The sequence below is a fragment of the Hylobates moloch genome, unplaced genomic scaffold, assembly GCF_009828535.3.
Source record: "Hylobates moloch isolate HMO894 unplaced genomic scaffold, HMol_V3 SCAFFOLD_9, whole genome shotgun sequence".
Lineage (NCBI taxonomy): Eukaryota > Metazoa > Chordata > Mammalia > Primates > Hylobatidae > Hylobates > Hylobates moloch.
This window is the reverse complement of record NW_026652284.1, coordinates 78489988-78509400: the sequence shown is the minus strand read 5'-3', so window position 1 is coordinate 78509400 and position 19413 is coordinate 78489988. Positions and strand designations below refer to the sequence as shown.

Genomic DNA, 19413 nt, shown 5'->3' with positions numbered 1-19413 from the left:
GATGCTGGCTTCATAAAATGTGTTAGGGAGGATTCCCTCTTTTTCTATCGATTGGAATAGTTTCAGAAGGAATGGTACCAGTTCCTCCTTGTACCTCTGGTAGAATTCAGCTGTGAATCCGTCAGGTCCTGGACTCTTTTTGGTTGGTAAGCTATTGATTATTGCCACAATTTCAGAACCTGTTATTGGTCTATTCAGAGATTCAACTTCTTCCTGGTTTAGTCTTGGGAGGGTGTATTTGTCGAGGAATTTATCCATTTCTTCTAGATTTTCTAGTTTATTTGCATAGAGGTGTTTGTAGTATTCTCTGATGGTAGATTGTATTTCTGTGGGATCGGTGGTGATATCCCCTTTTTCGTTTTTTATTGCATCTATTTGATTCTTCTCTCTTTTCTTCTTTATTAGTCTTGCTAGCGGTCCATCAATTTTGTTGATCTTTTCAAAAAACCAGCTCCTGGATTCATTAATTTTTTGAAGGGTTTTTTGTGTCTCTATTTCCTTCAGTTCTGCTCTGATTTTAGTTATTTCTAGCCTTCTGCTAGCTTTTGAATGTGTTTGCTCTTGCTTTTCTAGTTCTTTTAATTGTGATGTTAGGGTGTCAATTTTGGATCTTTCCTGCTTTCTCTTGTGGGCATTTAGTGCTATAAATTTCCCTCTACACACTGCTTTGAATGTGTCCCAGAGATTCTGGTATGTTGTATCTTTGTTCTCGTTGGTTTCAAAGAACATCTTTATTTCTGCCTTCATTTCATTATGTACCCAATAGTCATTCAGGAGCAGGTTGTTCAGTTTCCATGTAGTTGAGCGGTTTTGAGTGAATTTCTTAATCCTGAGTTCTAGTTTGATTGCACTGTGGTCTGAGAGACAGTTTGTTATAATTTCTGTTCTTTTACATTTGCTGAGGAGAGCTTTACTTCCAACTATGTGGTCAATTTTGGAATAGGTGTGGTGTGGTGCTGAAAAAAATGTATATTCTGTTGACTTGGGGTGGAGAGTTCTGTAGATGTCTATTAGGTCCACTTTATGTAGAGCTGAGTTCAATTCCTGGATATCCTTGTTAACTTTCTGTCTCGTTGATCTGTCTAATGTTGACAGTGGGGTGTTAAAATCTCCCATTATTATTGTGTGGGAGTTTAAGTCCCTTTGTAGGTCACTGAGGACTTGCTTTATGAATCTGGGTGCTCCTGTGTTGGGTGCATATATATTTAGGATAGTTAGCTCTTCTTGTTGAATTGATCCCTTTACCATTATGTAATGGCCTTCTTTGTCTCTTTTGATCTTTGTTGGTTTAAAGTCTATTTTATCAGAGACTAGGATTGCAACCCCTGCCTTTTTTTGTTTTCCATTTGCTTGATAGATCTTCCTCCATCCCTTTATTTTGAGTCTATGTGTGTCTCTGTACATGAGATGGGTTTCCTGAATACAGCACACTGATGGGTCCTGACTCCTTATCCAGTTTGCCAGTCTGTGTCTTTTGATTGGAGCATTTAGCCCATTGACATTTAACGTTAATATTGTTATGTGTGAATCTGATCCTGTCATTATGATGTTAGTTGGTTATTTTGCTCGTTAGTTGCTATTGTTTCTTCCTAGCCTCGATGGTCTTTACAATTTGGCATGTTTTTGCAGTGGCTGGTACCGGTTGTTCCTTTCCATGTTTAGTGCTTCCTTCAGGAGCTCTTTTAGGGCAGGCCTGGTGGTGACAAAATCACTCAGCGTTTGCTTGTCTGTAAAGTATTTTATTTCTCCTTGACTTATGAAGCTTAGTTTGGCGGGATAGCAAATTCTGGGTTGAAAATTCTTTTCTTTAAGAATGTTGAATATCGGCCCCCACTCTCTTCTGGCTTGTAGAGTTTCTGCTGAGAGATCAGCTGTTAGTCTGATGGGCTTCCCTTTGTGGGTAACCCGACCTTTCTCTCTGGCTGCCCTTAACATTTTTTCCTTCATTTCAACTTTGGTGAATCTGACAATTATGTGTCTTGGAGTTGCCCTTCTCGAGGAGTATCTTTGTGGCGTTCTCTGTATTTCCTGAATCTGAATGCTGGCCTGCCTTGCTAGATTGGGGAAGTTCTCCTGGATAATATCTTGCAGAGTGTTTTCCAACTTGGTTCCATTCTCCCCATCATTTTCAGGTACACCAATCAGACGTAGGTTTGGTCTTTTCACATAGTCCCAAATTTCTCGGAGGCTTTGTTCATTTCTTTTTATTCTTTTTTCTCTAAACTTCCCTTCTCTCTTCATTTCATTCATTTCATCTTCCATCAGCGATACCCTTTCTTCCAGTTGATCGCATCTGCTACTGAGGCTTCTGCAATCTTCGCGTAGTTCTCGAAACTTGGCTTTCAGCTCCATCAGCTCCTTTAAGCCCTTCTCTCCATTGGTTATTCTAGTTATCCATTCTTCTAATATTTTTTCAAAGTTTTTAACTTCTTTGCTATTGTTTTGAATTTCCTCTCGTAGCTCAGAGTAGTTTGATCGTCTGAAGCCTTCTTCTCTCAACTCATCAAAGTCATCCTCCATCCAGCTTTGTTCCGTTGCTGGTGAGGAACTGCGTTCCTTTGGAGGAGGAGAGGTGCTCTGTTTTTTAGAGTTTCCAGTTTTTTTGTTCTGTTTTTTCCCCATCTTTGTGGTTTTATCTACTTTTGGTCTTTGATGATGGTGATGTACAGATGGGTTTTTGGTGTGGATGTCCTTTCTGTTTGTTAGTTTTCCTTCTACCAGACAGGACCCTCAGCTGCAGGTCTGTTGGAGTTTACTAGAGGTCCACTCCAGACCCTGTTTGGCTGGGTGTCAGCAGCGGTGGCTGCAGAACAGCGGATTTTCGTGAGACCACAAATTCAGCTGTCTGATAGTTCGTCTGAAAGTTTTGTCTCAGAGGAGTACCCGGTTGAATGAGGTGTCAGTCTGTCCCTACTGGGGGGGGTGCCTCCCAGTTAGGCTGCTCAGGGGTGAGGGACCCACTTTAGGAGGCAGTCTGTCCGTTCTCAGATCTCCAGCTGCGTGCTGGGAGAACCACTACTCTCTTCAAAGCTGTCAGTCAGACAGGGACCTTTAAGTCTGTGGAGGTTCTTGCTGAGTTTTTGTTTGTCTGTGCTCTGCCCCCAGAGGTGGAGCCTATAGAGGCAGGCAGGCCTCCTTGAGCTGTGGTGGGCTCCACCCAGTTCGAGCTTCCTGGCTGCTTTGTTTACCTAAGCAAGCCTGGGCAATGGCGGGCGCCCCTCCCCCAGCCTCGCTGCCGCCTTGCAGCTTGATCTCAGACTGCTGTGCTAGCAATCAGCGAGACTCCGTGGGCACAGGACCCTCCAAGCCAGGTGCAGGACACAATCTCCTAGTGTGCCGTTTTCCAGGCCCGTTGGAAAAGCGCAGTATTGGGGTGGGACTGAGCCGATATTCCAGGTGCCGTCTGTTTCCCCTTTCTTTGACTAGGAAAGGGAACTCCCTGACCCCTTGCGCTTCCCGAGTGAGGTAATGCCTCGCCCTGCTTCCGCTCAGGCACAGTGCGCTTCACCGACTGTCCTGCACCCACTGTTAGGCACTCCCTAGTGAGATGAAACCGGTACCTCAAGCAGAAATGCAGAAATCATCCGTCTTCTGTGTCGCTGGGGCTGGGAGCTGGAGACCGGAGCTGTTCCTATTCGGCCATCTTGGCTCCACCGGCCCAAATTGTGTTTTTAAATGATTCCTCTGTCTGTGGAATGGCTGGATTATAGATAGGCAAGAGTAAAATCAGAGATGAGTTAGAAGCAAATGCAACTGTCTAAAGAGGAAAGCAGGGAGTGAGGGAAAGTGGTTTGGGGTTTGTGCAACACGAAGTATGGGAATGCCACTAACTGGTCGGCAAAGGCCCTGGAGGAACAGACTGGGAAGGTAGGGAATCTAGTGGGAGGTGTTACCCACATTACTGTGGCGTGTCTATTAAACATGCAGGTGGAAATGTCTCGTAGATACTTGGGGAAATGAGGCTGAACTCCCAGGGAGGTTAGGACTGGAGATCTTGATTTGGGCATCACTGGCAGAGAGGGGTGTTGAAGCTCTGGGTCTGGATGGCCGAGGTGCTTATACTGCTCTCCTCTGTCATCCCTAGGAACCTCAGTCACCCTCAACTGTCATATGAGAACTGCTGCAAAATCAAAATGAGAAGTGTGACATTTTGAAGACTTTGCATGGAATAACTTACTCTTTTCCATCTTTTTCATTTCTAGATTTTAGAAATATTAATTTTCTGCATTCTCCTGTATTTCTATAAAAGAAAAGGAATGAAGCACATGGTGATTCTGCTAACCCTGGTGGCAATTCTAGGTAAAGGCATATTTTGTTTTCTTATTCTTTAATTGAGCTGTGCTGAGTCATAAATGAGGTTTGAAGGAAAATACTTAGGCATTCTACTCTTTTCTCATTGTTTATATTTTTCAGCTCTGATCTATAGGAAGAAACTGAGTCTAAATTATAAAAATTATACGTTGCCTGTCCATTACTGCAATTGATATATATTTAATTTTTAAAAAAATACATTTAAGGATTTTTTGCTTCTTGATAACTTTATTTGCTCCTTGATAATTTGAAGATATTTTGTTAATAAGTAATTGAAAATCTTAAAAGAGAAACAAATTAATGATCCCAATTAAAACTCTTGTGTCAGGAATTGGTTAGCAAGACCTATACTATTTATATTTTCTTTAAAAACTTTATAATATGACTAATAGGAAACGTAGATGTAAGCAGTATGATTTTCTTAAATATCACATTTCTTTCATTCATTGTTTACCAACCCATTTACTTTGTTTTTCCAGAGGCACCTTGTTAGAGTTGAAAATGAGTGCTTAGAGAAGCCCACGATGTATTTTTAATGTATCTTCCCTCTCTTCTCCTTTTCTGTCTCTTTCTGTCTCTCTGTCCCTGTCTCTTTCTTTCTCTCTCTCTCTCTTTCCCCCACCCCTACACATACACACACACACACACACACACACACACACACTCTCTCTCTCTCTCTCTCCCTCTCTCACTCATATATACCAACACTAGGAGATCTCACTAATCATTTAGGAAATTCCCGTTATAAAAATGTATTTGTAAATCTTCCTTCATTTCCTCTTAGCCAGTCAGATGGCCCACACATCACATCACGTGCTGTTTGCCATGACTCAGAAGGCTGTATTCATACCCCTGGGGCAGCATGCAGCCTCCATGTCAATGAGGTGCTGGGTTTTCATGTTCCTATCTCATCAACTAGTTCTCTCCTTTGTACTAGAAAATTTGTGTTTTTGATAGTTACTTATAGAAACAAATGTACTCTGTGCTATATTCAGGTATGCTGTAGATCAAGAGAACAGAAAGAGAACTTTATATTTGTTTCTTTCCAAATTACCAAGTAGGGAAAACAAAAGCAGACAACTAAGAAACAAAATGTACCTTATATAAGAAAATAATGAAAACGAAGCCAACTTTAAATAGGAATGTAAGATAACAGAATTAAGATAATGCATAGCAGTTATGAAAATAAATGTAAATGGAATGCATTTACCTAGTAAAAAAAAAAAAAGAAATATTCTCAAATTGGACATCAGGGAAACTTCCAGATTGATTTTGAAAATGATTCTGAAATTGGATTCAGCCAATTTGCACTAGTACAGCTGTAAGGGTTATTCAAATAGCAGCCACCATGCTTCCTTCCCCTAATATCTCCTCCTCTTAACCCCAGCCCCGTCATGATAAATACTAAGACAGGGGTTCTCCAGGACCCTCTTCCAGCAGTGCCATGGCCAGCACCCTTTCTGATAGGCCCTTGCAGGTTGTGAAGTGTTTTGGCTACATGCATAAATTTTCGTCTAAAACAAGGTAAATCAGCTTGAAAGTAAAACAATGCAGGAGGTCATGATATTACTAAATGAAAATTAAGGCAGAAGATAGTAAGTGAGATAAAAGGGGTAATTTATCCTGACAAAAAGAGCACAGGCCACAAAATGTCATATCCAATATGCAATAGAAAATCTTCAGAAAATGCAAAACTACACTAACAGAAATATAAGGGGGTTAGGAGACTTCTCTCAGCCCATGGAACAGACATGAAAACCATATAAAGACAGAAAACCATATAAAGACAGAGGATCTGAATAATTAATCATGAACTGGTACCTGTAATATTGAACTCTAAATCCTGAAAACAGAGAATAAACTTTCTTTCAAGTGCCTGTGTAACATTTACAAAAGTTGATCATATAATTGGCCATGAAGAAATCCTTGATAAATTCCAGGAAGTTGAAAAAATACAGACCACATCCTCAGATCACAGTGAAATAACAACAGAAAAATAATAACAAAAACCGAAACCAGTAAAACCCTACCACCTGGGAATGTTAACACTACCCTTGAACTGCAACTGTGCAAAGTAGAAACAAAGATTTAATTGCAGCGTATTTTTAAATTATTATTAAAGCACTTAATATTAAACCTAGAGTTTATGACTAATGCTATATTCAGAGAAATTGATTGCTTTAAATGTAAGTCAATTAAGCATTCAACTCAAGAAATTAGAAAAAATACTGAAATAAAGCTAAGGAAAGCAGAAAGAATTAATTAAAATTAATTAAAAAGGCAAAAATTAATGAAATAGAAAAGAGAAAAGTAATGGGTTTATAACTAAACACAACAATGTGTTCTTAAAAGACAACTAATAAGATAGATCCTCCATCAGAAAAAAAGAAGAACCACAGATACCCCAAAATAGAAACGATAGATAGATATGCATATATATAAATTTGAATGAATTGCTTACTTTTTAATGAAAATAACTATGGGGGAAATAAAGGAGTTGTTAAAAGGCTATATCCTAAAAAAGAACCAGGCCTAGAGACTTCCAAAGGTAATATCTTCAAATCCTTAAGGAATAGATTATTCTGATGTTGTTGCAACTATTTGAGGACATAAGAAGAAAGCTTTTACTTTTTGGAAAACATAATCAGATAAGACTCACCTCCCAAAATGGGAAACAAAATAGGACAAACAAAAAACACTATGAACTAATATCACTGCTAAATATTGACAAAAAATAAAAAAAAAAAATTAGCAAATAAAACACAGAGCAAATCATACTCAGTGACAAAGTGATCTTTGTTTTGTTTTGAGACAGAGCCTTGCTCTGTCACCCAGGCTGAAGTGTATTGGCACAATCATAGCTCACTGTGGCTTCAAACTCCCAGGCTCAAGTGATCCTCCTACCTCAGCCTCCTGAGTAGCTGGGACTACAGATGCGTGGCATCATGCCTGGCTAATTTTTTTTTTTTTTTTTGGAGAGACAGGGTAACCCCATGTTGCCCGGGCTGGTCACAAACTCCTAGGCTCAAGCAATCCTCCTGCCTCACCTTCCCAAAGTGCTAGGATTACAGGCATGAGCCACCGTGCCTGGCCCAAGTGGTCTTAATAAAACTAGTTCTTCTCTGTAACACTTAGAACAATTAGCACTTACATATTCTACTTATATGTTTATATGCTGTTATGAGCCCCCCTTCCTGGCCAGATTAGAGCATGTCTATTATTTTTTAAGTAGAATTGAGCACAGTAATCACACAGTAAACATTTGAATTTAATTAACTATGGGAATGAAAGAGGGATTCTTTCAGAAACTCATTAATATAGTTCATCAAGTTTCCTATGCACTCCTAATAAAGAACTTGTTGGTGAAACACCAGAAGTGTTCTCATTACAGCAAGAAATGAGAAGCAAGATGCTCACTCTGCACTGTGTGCTCATCTTGAATATTGTACAATGAGCATTAGTACGTTTTTAAAAAGTGATTATGAAAGTCATGTTGTATCCATAAGAGGTAGCAAAGTACATGATATTGCTTGTGTGATTGATAAAAAATGGAATTAAAAAAAAGAAAATAGCAAGTGAGGGTAGTCAGAAGAAAGAAACCTGGCTTCTGGTGAGTGACCCACTTTGCCAGTAGTGGTGATCATTCTTAAAGGACTCCAGGCCTGGTGTGATGGCTCACACCTGTAATCCCAGCACTTTGGGAGACCACAGCAGGTGGATCACCTAAGGTCAGGAGTTTGAGACCAGCCTGGCCAACATGGTGAAACCCCAGCTCTACTAAAAATACAAAAATTAGCCGAGTGTGGTGGTGGGCACCTGTAATCTCAGCTACTCAGGAGGCTGAGGCAGGACAATTATTTGAACCCACAAGGCGGAGATTGCAGTGAGCCAACATCGCACCATTGCACTCCAGCCTGGGCCACAACAGCAAAACTCCATATCAAAAAAAAAAAGTACTCTAAAGCCTCTGGGTCGATCAGGAAACTAGGAAGGCCAGGAAGTCCTTCTCTATCCGTGGAATGCTTTGGTTATCAGAGACAAATTGATAAATAAAATGTTTATGGCTCTCATAAGGAGATGTTGATGGCAACCTAGGAAACTTTTTGAAAGGAGGTATATTGATGAAAATCTAAGAGGGAATTAAGAGGGACAAATTTCAAAAACAGGTCAGCACAAGTTTAGAAAAAATTGTGTTGTTCTAATGACGAAAGTATATATGGTAATTATTGATAATTAAGAAAATAGAGAAAGATACAAAGAAAAATATAAAAATCTGTGTAATTGAGCACTGTACAACAGAGTGTGACTGGTACTCTCTGGAAGGCAGTTTGCTAGTATATTTCACAAGCCTTCACAGTGGCTGTAGTCACGAATTCCTCTTTAGGTGGTTTTCCTGGGGAAATAGGCAGAGTGATAAACAAAGACTCATGTTCAAGAATATTCATCACAGACCCGCTTTTAATAGTAAAAAAAAAAAATGGATACAATCTAAATATCCAAAAATAGGGAATTGCCAAAATAAATTCATACAAATTCATGCTTTAGAAGAATACTTAATGGAATAGAAAATACTTCAGGTAAATAGGTTCCTAAGTGGTATATACTTGGAAAATAAGCTCCTAAGTAGCATATATCTTATGATTCACATGTTGTAACCTATTCATACTTATAGACGGGAAAATAACAACATGTCCAAATGTCAAAAATGATTTGAGGTGAATGCTGAAACTACAGGTGATTTTAATTTTCCTTTCCAGGCTTTTCCACATTTTCCAAAAATTTTTAAATGAATGTGTTTACTTTTGTAGATTTTTTTTTAATGAATTTAAAGTTAATTCATTATCCCAGTGCTAGAGATAACCACTGACAATATCTTATGTAGTTTATTCTCATCTTTTTTTCTGTGCTTACCTAAGTACTTTCTATTTTTAAGTATAACATTAGAAGAACACTGCATTACAATTATGTATTTCCACCTATCCTCATCAACCAACCCCCAAAAATACTTAGAAGTACTCAACACCAGCCTAGAAATAACTTACAGGTTAAAATAGTGATTAATCAGTTGACAATTGTGCATGCTTTGAAAATATAATGATTGGCTACAGATATTGATAGTACGTTTAGCTATCAAAACAGAGAATTCTATTTTGTCTTTGTCTTGTGTTTAAGAATAATATAAAATCAGATAGTGGTTAAATCAGATGACCTTTAAGGTCCTTTGCAATTCTGAGGTTCTGAGGCTAATGGAACAGTGTGTTCAACTCCTTCTCCATTAATTGTCCCGTTGGGAAACCTGGCTGTTCAGACCACAAGATCATAATCACATTGTGTTCTAATTTCAGGCAGTGTTTAGAAGGAAATCAAGGTCCCTCAAGAGCTAACCTACAAACTTAAACCATCAAGTGACACACAGATCTCTATAGATATTTAAAATGCCTAGGTTAGCTAAGATGTGACTATTGGCATAATCAGTAGGAAATATGTAAAAGAGTCAGGTCAAAAGACATCTTAAGATGGAGAAAGGCCTGATTGTAAGGGCCTCTTTGTTGAGAATTGGGGTTTGTTTTTAGAATTTATCACCTGATCTCCTCTGTCAATTATGATTTTTTTTTTTTTTTTTTTTTTTTTTGAGATGGAGTCTCACTCTGTCACCCAGGCTGGAGTGCAGTGGCCCGATCTTGGCTCACTGCAAACTCCGCCTGCCGGGTTCACGCCATTCTCCTGCCTCAGCCTCCCGAGTAGCTGGGACTACAGGCATCCGCCACCACACCCGGCTAATTTTTTGTATTTTTAGTAGAGACAGGGTTTCACTGTGCTAGCCAGGATGGTCTCGATCTCCTGACCTCATGATCCTCCCGCCTCAGCCTCCCAGAGTGCTGGGATTACAGGTGTGAGCCACCGCGCCCAGCCAATTATGATTTTTAACTAAAAGAAAATGCCTAATTTGGAAGTGCACCCTAGTACCCTTCAAGTTAAAGTATATTTTCAGTTTTTGGAAAAGGATATTATGGGAGGCTCTTCTTGGCTGGCCACCACTTGCTGTTTTAAATATATATATATTTCAAATACATATACATACATATATGTATTTGAAATATACACACACACACACACACACGTAAAATGCCTTTTCAAATAAAACGAAGAAAACTCAGATATATTATGACCAAGTAGATCAACAGCAACAAAAGGAGTATTTCTCCTTCACATTGCCTTTGACTTATAGTTTTTTGATTTCATGTAAAAATTATTTTTGAACTTTCAGTGAGTTTTAGCTAAATTATGGAATTATTTGCAATAGTAACTTCGAGGGACATAAGACAGAAAGCATTCTTTTCTTCCTTACAGAAAGATGATGTTGCCAGAAAATGCTCCATTACTTTCATAGTGATATAACCTTATCAAGTTACTTTTTCTTAATTGCTGTTTGGAACCTATGAAAAGTTTGTTCTCATAAGGGATGAGTTCCTCTCTAGCATAGAATATACATAGCTGTTGCTTATGTAAACCTTAAATTGATGGTCCACCTTGAGAAATGAATACTCGACTCTGGTCCTGCTTCCAATTATTGTCATTGTCAAAAATATTCTTAATGAAACATTCTAGGTGTCTCCTAACAAAAGAGCTTATATATAGACTTAGTACAACTCACTTGATTTTAGCCAAAAGGCTGAGAAGCAATGACTTAGTACAACTCTAAGTAAACTCAAGAAGTGAGTTGCATTTCACTTTTCAGTCTTCTCATCGATTTGGTTTTTAAATTTTCAGTATAGTTTAATAGTTATTTTCTCATTAATGTCACATGGACAATCTGACTTTTCTTATCTCCTCCTTCCATTGTTTTTGCCTTTCCCATCTACTAGTAATTATAACCTCCACAGCATTCTTTCAACAGTTAGGGATGGAAAAGAAGCACCTTGCTCCACAGATTAAAAAAACACACAATCACACAGCAGATCTTTAGCTGATTTAAGCAAATTTGATATCCAGCACGGCTCGAGCAGCGAGGCCACTGCTTACTAACGTCACATCCCTTCCTACAGCTCTCACAACCATGTTCATTCTTAAACCATAATTGGTATATTTGCTGCTCTACCACATAAGCTTAAGATATTTATTTGTTAATTCAATCTCAAATATGTTCCTTATTTGTGTTTTTTGTTTTCTTTTTCAGCCTCATTGACTGTTATTTCAGTAAAGGCCGTGTCAGGCATGATCACTTTTTCTATGACGGATAAAATGCAACTAACTTACCCCATTTTCTCTATCATGTTTATCATCATGATAGCATCTTGTGCTTTCCAAGTCAAGTAAGTTAGCTTCTGCATACTCACTAATCTTTCAACATTCCTGTGCTTCTCTGGGCATTAATCTTTATTGGCTTCAGATGATAATTAAAATGAGATACAACTGATTTCTAAGAGTGAAGGGCCTGTAGCTTGTCCTCAGACAACATGCCTTGCTTCCTCCTTTGCATCCAATAATGAGTTTTTATGAAGCGTTGCCTTCATGTCTTGTGAGTTCTAAAGCACAGCCTTAATCCAGCTAAGTGCACTTTGATACTTTCCTGATGCTCTTCTGCTTGTAATTAATATCCGTGGTACACAGGTTGTCATTAGCAATAAATCAAAGGGGCAGGTCCATATACAGGCTTTCATTCTAAATATAGGACACACATGAACCCTTCACCTTCATTTCTTAGCTCATGCTCACTAATTGCCCAGAGATGGACGAAACCAGACATTTGCCCGGGAGGGAAATCCTTTCCCCAAAATTTTGCATCTTTGGCCAGAATTTCCTTTGTATCCATGGGATTGCGGAATGATTGTTTTATGTTTCTCTTGGGGCCTAACAGTGGTGACATGGAACATTTTTAATTTCTGCTCTTCCCTGCCCCAACCTCCATCGGCTCTAATCACTTCCCCTCCATCTCTCACATTGGGATTGTGCCTTTGCCTGCTGGGCTTTCTTGAGTTGACCTGAAAGTTTTCTGTTCACCCCAAAATGCTATGCAAAAGCACCACCCCAGATAAGAAATCAGAGCTCGAAATCAGTACAAGAGTGGTTCCTTCTGTAGGAGCGAGAAATACCATCTAATTGTTATGGGCTGAAGATAGGCCCTGTTACAAGGTCTGTGGAGAATTACTGGAGAAACCCAATGTTTTGTCACTGGTTTGTCATCCCCTTATAAGCCTGTGTTTCCAATACTTGCATTTGCTATTTTATTTTTCTGTTTCTTCTGAATTAATTGGTACTGCCACAGTATCTTTTGGGATTAGTGGCATTATCTTCATACCATACTTTGTAAATTTGACAGGCAGACACAATTGGGGGTAAACTGCATCCTGTCACCCTTGTCTCAGTCTCCTGCACCCATCACACTGTACAACTGTGGTTCTCAGCCCTGGTTGCCCATTAAAATGACCTGGTTTTTGTACATATATATGTACATGCATGTATATGACCTGGCTTTTGTACATATATGTACATGCATGCATACATACACATACATGCATTAATGTATACCTACATATGTGTGTGTATACGTGCACACACACACGCACACAGGCTCTAACACAAAGTACTTTTTTCAATTTCTCTAGAGTAGGACCTAAGCATTAGTGCTTTTTAAAAGCACCCTGGTGATAGTGCAATTCACTGCTTCAAAAAACAATCTAGTCCTTAGCAGGGCAGCATAGCACAGTTGTGGGAACTGCATTTGTGTTGGTGGCCAGAATGAGAAGCTGAGCTCCCACATGTGCTCTGCAGCTGGAGCACTGAGCATTGTTTTTGAAACATTAAACATTCCTTTACTTCTCCATCTTCTTTCTTGGCACGTGGCATGTCAATGGATAGCTCTACTATTCCCCAGATATGATATTTAACAGATTCTAGGGTCTATCCTAATGAATCAGGCCCAGTGTGATACTGGTCCAGCAGCTTGAATCGCTTCCAACTCAAACTTCTGTGGCCTCGGAATATGATTAATTGCTTTTCATTGTTACTGTTGTTGGTTTAAACAGACCATAAAACCTGACATCTGATCTCATACATCAGATGCATATAAGCTATGACTGCTGATTGGAAATGCCCTTTCACTGCACCTCCTTTCCCTTTGTAGTTGTAGCCAAAGAACACGCGTTTCTTGAAGTTATTGTTAACTTATTGCTGAATATCTCTTAAAGCCAAAGCTCCAGTAAGTGCCTTCTGCCCTAGGTTCCTGAATCAAGCCACGAAACTCTACAATACAACAACAGTGGTGCCAGTTAATCATATTTTCTTTACAATCAGTGCCATCATTGCAGGTGAGTTTTGGTTTTCTATACATAGGTAATTCCAAGCATAAATGAAGTTTCTCCCAGAGTGAATGAGAGAATCCAGAAATCTTTAGGTTGTAAGGATCTGTGTTGCCTCCACCTGGTGTCTGAATCTCCCCTATGACAATCCTCCAGGAGAGGTTCCTCTACTTTGTGTGAATGCTCTCTGACTCCTGGGTCAGCTCAGTCCTGCTTTGGATCACTCTTATTCTCTGGAGATTTCTAAGTAGAAAGTGTTTTCTTATATTGGAGCTGAAATGAGTTTCCTTGCAAATTCAAGACACTCATCTTTGTTCTTCTTGTTGGAGTCTTTCCCTTGCCAGCCCTTGGATTAGTCCATTTTGTGTTGCTATAAAGGAATACCTGAGACAGGGTAATTTATTTTTCAAAGAGGTTTATTTGCCTCATGGTTCTGCAGGCTGTACAGAAGCATGGTGCCAGCATCTGCTTCTTGTCAGGACCTCAGGAAGCTTTTACTCATGGTAGAAGGCAAAGGGAGAACAGACGTGTCACATAGCAAGAGATGGGGTGAGGGAAAGGGGTAGGTCCCAGTCTCTTTAACAACCAGATCTCATATGAACTCAGTACTGATGGAGGACGCCAAGCCATTCGTGAAGGATTCACCCCCAAGACCAAAACACCTTCCTCTAGGCCCCACCTCCAGCATTTGGGGATCACATTTCAACATGTGATTTGGAGGGGACAGATATCCCAGCTACATCAGCCCTTTTGATCATCAAAGCAACTGAAAGGTCCTCTTGAGTCTTGCCTCTGGGCCATACATGCCCAATTCTACTAACTCTTCCCTATATGCCCCTCGCCAGCTTGATCAGAGAGTACGATCCAAAACTGAATTCAATGTTCCAGGGAAAGCCTGAGAGACAAGAATAGAAACTACTGCCTTTGCTATTCTGGCCTCTATTTTTCTACTATTGCAGTTCTTTTATTAGCATGGACCATTTTTTAAAAATATGACAGGCATGATAGCATTAAAACTAAAAGTATAAATTTGAAACTCAGTCCAAACCAAAAACAGTATACCATTTCTATATTTGGTACTGATATGCCCTCATTCATTGGCTTATTTGATGTATTTACCACCTTCTTGATCTTGAGAGTTCATTTCTCAATGTAAAGTTTATGTATTTAGGGGAGTGATTGAGGATTGTCTGTTTCCTAACTGGCACATTTTTTTTTTTCATTTTTTGGAAAACAATGTGACTGTCAGTGGGTAGTTCTTTAAAGTAATTAATGCATTTTCTGTTTCCCAAAATTGAAACTTAATATTTAAAGAAAAATATTCTATCCCATGACATCTAATTTTTTAGTATTTTAAGCTAGTTAATAAATTAGAAAAAATTGCATATTGATGTGTCTTAGAATTATTGGAAAAGGAAAATAGGCCAAAAAGAATCATAGAAATGACATAAGCCTGATAGTTAATATTAATGTGCATAAAGAATATAGTTGCCCTGATCGGGAGATTTTCTGCAGCCTGGGAACATAGCAAGATGTCATCTCTAACAAATTAGGGGGAAAATCAGCCAGGTATGGTGGCACGTACCTGTATTCCCAGCTACTCAGGAGGCTAAGGCAGGAGGATCGCTTGAACCCAGAAGTTCGAGGTTACAGTGAGCTATAGTCACACCACTGCTCTCAAGCCTAGGTGACAGAGCAGGACCCCATCTCTAAAAAAAAAAGTTAAAAATAAATAAATAAAGATTTTCTAGGAGGACCAACAGGGCTGGGTCTTAATACTCAGCATACAGAGTAATTGATGAGTCAGGGGGGATGGCAAGACCTTTTGGGAGTCATAAGAGTCCCTCTGATGTTACTGGTGAGTGGAATGGTAGTGGAGCTTGCCGACTACTTCTCCTCTCTGCCTCCATGAGAAAGCATAGCTTACAATTAAGATGAGATCATATTTTGCCTACCAATTAGTCAAGTTTTGTTTGTTCTTTTTATTGCAATATCCAATGCTGTAAGGCTACAGTATCACAGGCACTCTTATGGCCTAGGTAACATGGTGCCACCCTCCTAGAACTGAGTTTTGTAGTTTCTATCAAAAGCCTTAAAAATATTTCTACTCTTTGATTCTACAAGTCAACAACAAAAACCCAAATAACCTGATTTTAAAATGGGAAAAGCACTTGAATAGATGTTTTTGAAAAGAAGATACACAAATGGCCAAAAGATGTGAAAAGATGTTCAACACTTCTAATCATAAGGGAAATGCAAATCAAAACCACAATGAGATATAATCTCACACCCAATAGGATGGCTGCTATTAACAAGAGAAAACAACAAATGGTGGTGAGGATGTGGATCAACTGGAACTTTTGTATACCATTGGTAGGGATGTAAAATGGTGCAGCCATTATGGAAAACAGTGTGGCAGTTCCTCAAAAAATTAAAAATGGAATTACCATATGATCTAGTAATTTCACTTCTAGGCAAGAGAATTAAAAGCAAGGTCTTGAAAAGACATTTGTATATGTATGTTCATAGCAGCATTATTCACAATAGACAGAAGGTAGAAGCAACCCAGATGTCCATCAACAGATGAATAAATAAAATGTGGTATATATATACAACGGAATATATTCAGCTTTTAAAAGGAAGGAAATTATAACACATGCTACAACATAGATGAACCTTGAGAACATTACGGTAAGTGAAATAAGCCAGTCACAAAAAGAAAAATATTGTATGATTCTACTTATATGCGATATTTAGAGTAGTAAGATTTATAGAAACAACAGTAGAATGATGGCTGTGGGGAGGAGGAAATGAGTTGTGTAATGGGAATAGAATTTCAGTTTTGCAAGATGAAAAAGTTCTGGAAATTGGTTGCAAAACAGTATGAACCTACTTATCACTACTGAACTATACACTGAAAACAAAAGATTGAGATGGTAAATTTTATGTTATGTATATTTTACTACAACGTTTTTAAATTGGGAAAAAAATAGCCAGGTGTGGCAGTGCAAACCTGTAGTCCCAGCTACTCAGGAGGCTGAGGCGGGAGGATTGCTTGACCTAGAAGTTCAAGGTTACAGTGAGCTATAATCATGCCACTACTCTCCAGCCTGGGTGATGGAGCAGGACCCCATCTCTAAATAAATAAAAGTTAAAAATAAATAAAGATTTTCTAGGAGGACCAAGAAAATCTCTAGAAACAGAAATTCCACTTCTAAAAACCCCCACAAAAATTCACAAAATACCTGGGAAAATGTGTTGATGAGGCATACCTCATTTTATTGGGATCTGCAGATATTGCATTTTTTACAAATTGAAGGTTTGTGATAATCCTGCATCGAACAAGTCTATTGGAATCATTTTTCCAACAGCATGTGCTCACTTCATATCTCTGTCACATTTTGGTAATTCTTGCATTATTTCAAATTTGTTATTATTATATCTGTTATGGTGATCTGTGATTAGTGATCTTTAATGCTACTACCATAATTGTTTTGAGACACCACAAACTGCACCTGTGTAAGACTGCCAACTTATCAATAAATGTATGTGTTCTGATGCTCCACTGACCAGCTGTTCCCACATCTCTCTCCTTCCCCTGGGGCTTCCTTATTCCCTGAGACACAATATTATTGAAATCTGGCCATTTAATAACCCTACAATGGCCTGTAACTGTTCAGATGAAAGGAAGCATCCCACAATCCTTCCCTTAAGTCAAAAGCTAGAAACGATTAAGCTTAGTGAGGAAGGCATGTCAAAAGCCAAGATAGGCTAAAAGGTAGACCTTCTGCACCAAACAGTTAGCCAAGTTGTGAATGCAAAAGAAAAAAGTTTTCAGGCCAGGCGCAATGTCTCATGTCTGTAATCCCAGCACTTTGGGAGGCTGAGGTGGGAGGATCACCTGAGGTCAGGAGTTTGAGACCAGCCTGACCAACACGGAGAAACCCTGTCTCTACTAAAAATACAAAATTAGCCGGGCATGGTGGTACATGCCTGTAATCCCAGCTACTCAGGAGGCTGAGGCAGGAGAATTGCTTGAACCCAGGAGGCGGAGGTTGCAGTGAGCCAAGATGGCACCATTGCACTCCAGCCTGGGCAACAAGAACGAAACTCTGTCTCAAAAAAAAAAAAAAAAAGAAAAAGAAAAAAACTTTTTGAAGGAAATTTAATGTGCTACTCCAGTGATCACATGAATGATAAGAAAGTAAAGCAACTTTATCACTGATATAAAGGACGTTCGAGTGGTCTGGATAGATCAAACCAGTCACAACATTCCCTTAAGCCAATGCCTAAACCAGAGCAAGGCCATAACTCTTTTCAATTCTGTAAAGGCCAAGAGAGGTGAAGAAATGACAGAAGAAAAGTTTGAAGCTATCAGAGGTTGGTTGATGAGGTTTAAGGAAAGAAGCCATCCTCATATCATAAATACAAGATGAAACAGCAAGTGCTGATATAAAAGCTGCAGCAAGTTGTCCGGAACATCTAGCTAAGATAATTGATGAAGGTGGCTACACTAAAATACAGATTTTCAATGTAGACAAAACCACATTCTATTAGAAGAAGACACCATCTAGGACTTTCATGGCTAAAGAGGAGAAGTAAATGTCTGACTTCAAAGCTTCAAAGGACAGGCTGACTCTCTTGTGAGGACTAATGCAGGTGGTCACTTTAATTTGAAGCCAATGCTTATTAACCATTCTGAAAACCCTAGGGCCCTTAAGAATTATGCTAAATCTACACCGCCTGCACTCTCTAAATGAAACAAATAAGCCTGGATAACAACACATCTGTTTATTTCATGGGTTACTGAATATTTTAAACCCACTGTTGAGACCTACTGACCAGGAAAAAGATTCTTTTCAAAATATTACTGCTTATTGGCAATGAACCTGATCACCCAAGAGCTCTTGCGGAGATGTACAAGGAGATGAATGTGTTTTCATGCCTGCTAACACAACATTCATTCTGCAGCCCATGGATCAATGAGTAATCTTGACTTTCAAGTCTTATTATTTAAGATTACATTTTGTAAGGCTATAGCTGTCATAGATAGTGATTCTGCCGATTGATCTTAGCGAAGTAAATTGAAAACTTTCTGATTTTCTTGATGACATTAAGAACCTTTGTGATTCATTGGAGAAGGCTAAAATATGCACATTAACAGGAGTTTGGAAGAAGTCTATTCTAAGCCTCCTGGATGATTTTGAAACGTTTAAGACTTTAGAGAAGGCAGTAACTGCAGATGTGATGGAAATAGGAAAAGAACTAGAATTAGAAGTGGAGCCTGAAGATGTGACTGAATTGCTACAGCTTCATGATCAAACTTTAATGGATGAGGAGTTGCTTTTTATAAAAGAGCAAAGAAAATGGTTTCTTGAAGTGGAAACTACTCTTGGTGAAGATGCTAGGAACATTGTTGAAATGAAAACAAAGGATTTAGAATATTTCAGTAACTTAGTTGATAAAGCAGCAGCTGTGTTCGAGAAGATTAAGTAGAGATTTTGAAAGAATTTCTACTGTAAGCCAAATGCTATCAAACAGCATGGCATGCTACAAAGAAATCTTTCATGAAAGAGTTAATTGATGTGGGAAATTTCATTTTTGTCTTATCTTAAGAAGTTGTCACAGCCACCCCAACCTTCAGCAACCACCACCCCACCACCCTGATCAATCAACAACCATCAACACTGAGGCAAGTCCCTACAACTAGCAAAAAGATGATAGGACTCACTGCAGGCTCAGATGATCATTAGATAGGACTCACTGCAGGATCAGATGATCATTAGATAGGACTCACTGCAGG

General features: G+C 39.0%; 1 protein-coding gene across 2 annotated transcripts in view; it reads left to right on the top strand.

Annotated features, from left to right (window-relative positions):
- The window catches only part of NIPAL2 (NIPA like domain containing 2), a 114868-nt gene that overhangs the window by 88647 nt on the left and 6808 nt on the right, over window positions 1–19413 (top strand). For both annotated transcript variants that reach the window (XM_058444162.1, XM_032760114.2), the window contains exons 6-8: window positions 4203–4299; window positions 11489–11624; window positions 13531–13619. In XM_058444162.1, coding sequence (XP_058300145.1) covers window positions 4203–4299; window positions 11489–11624; window positions 13531–13619 — 322 coding nt within the window. The remainder of the gene's footprint in view (window positions 1–4202; window positions 4300–11488; window positions 11625–13530; window positions 13620–19413) is intronic.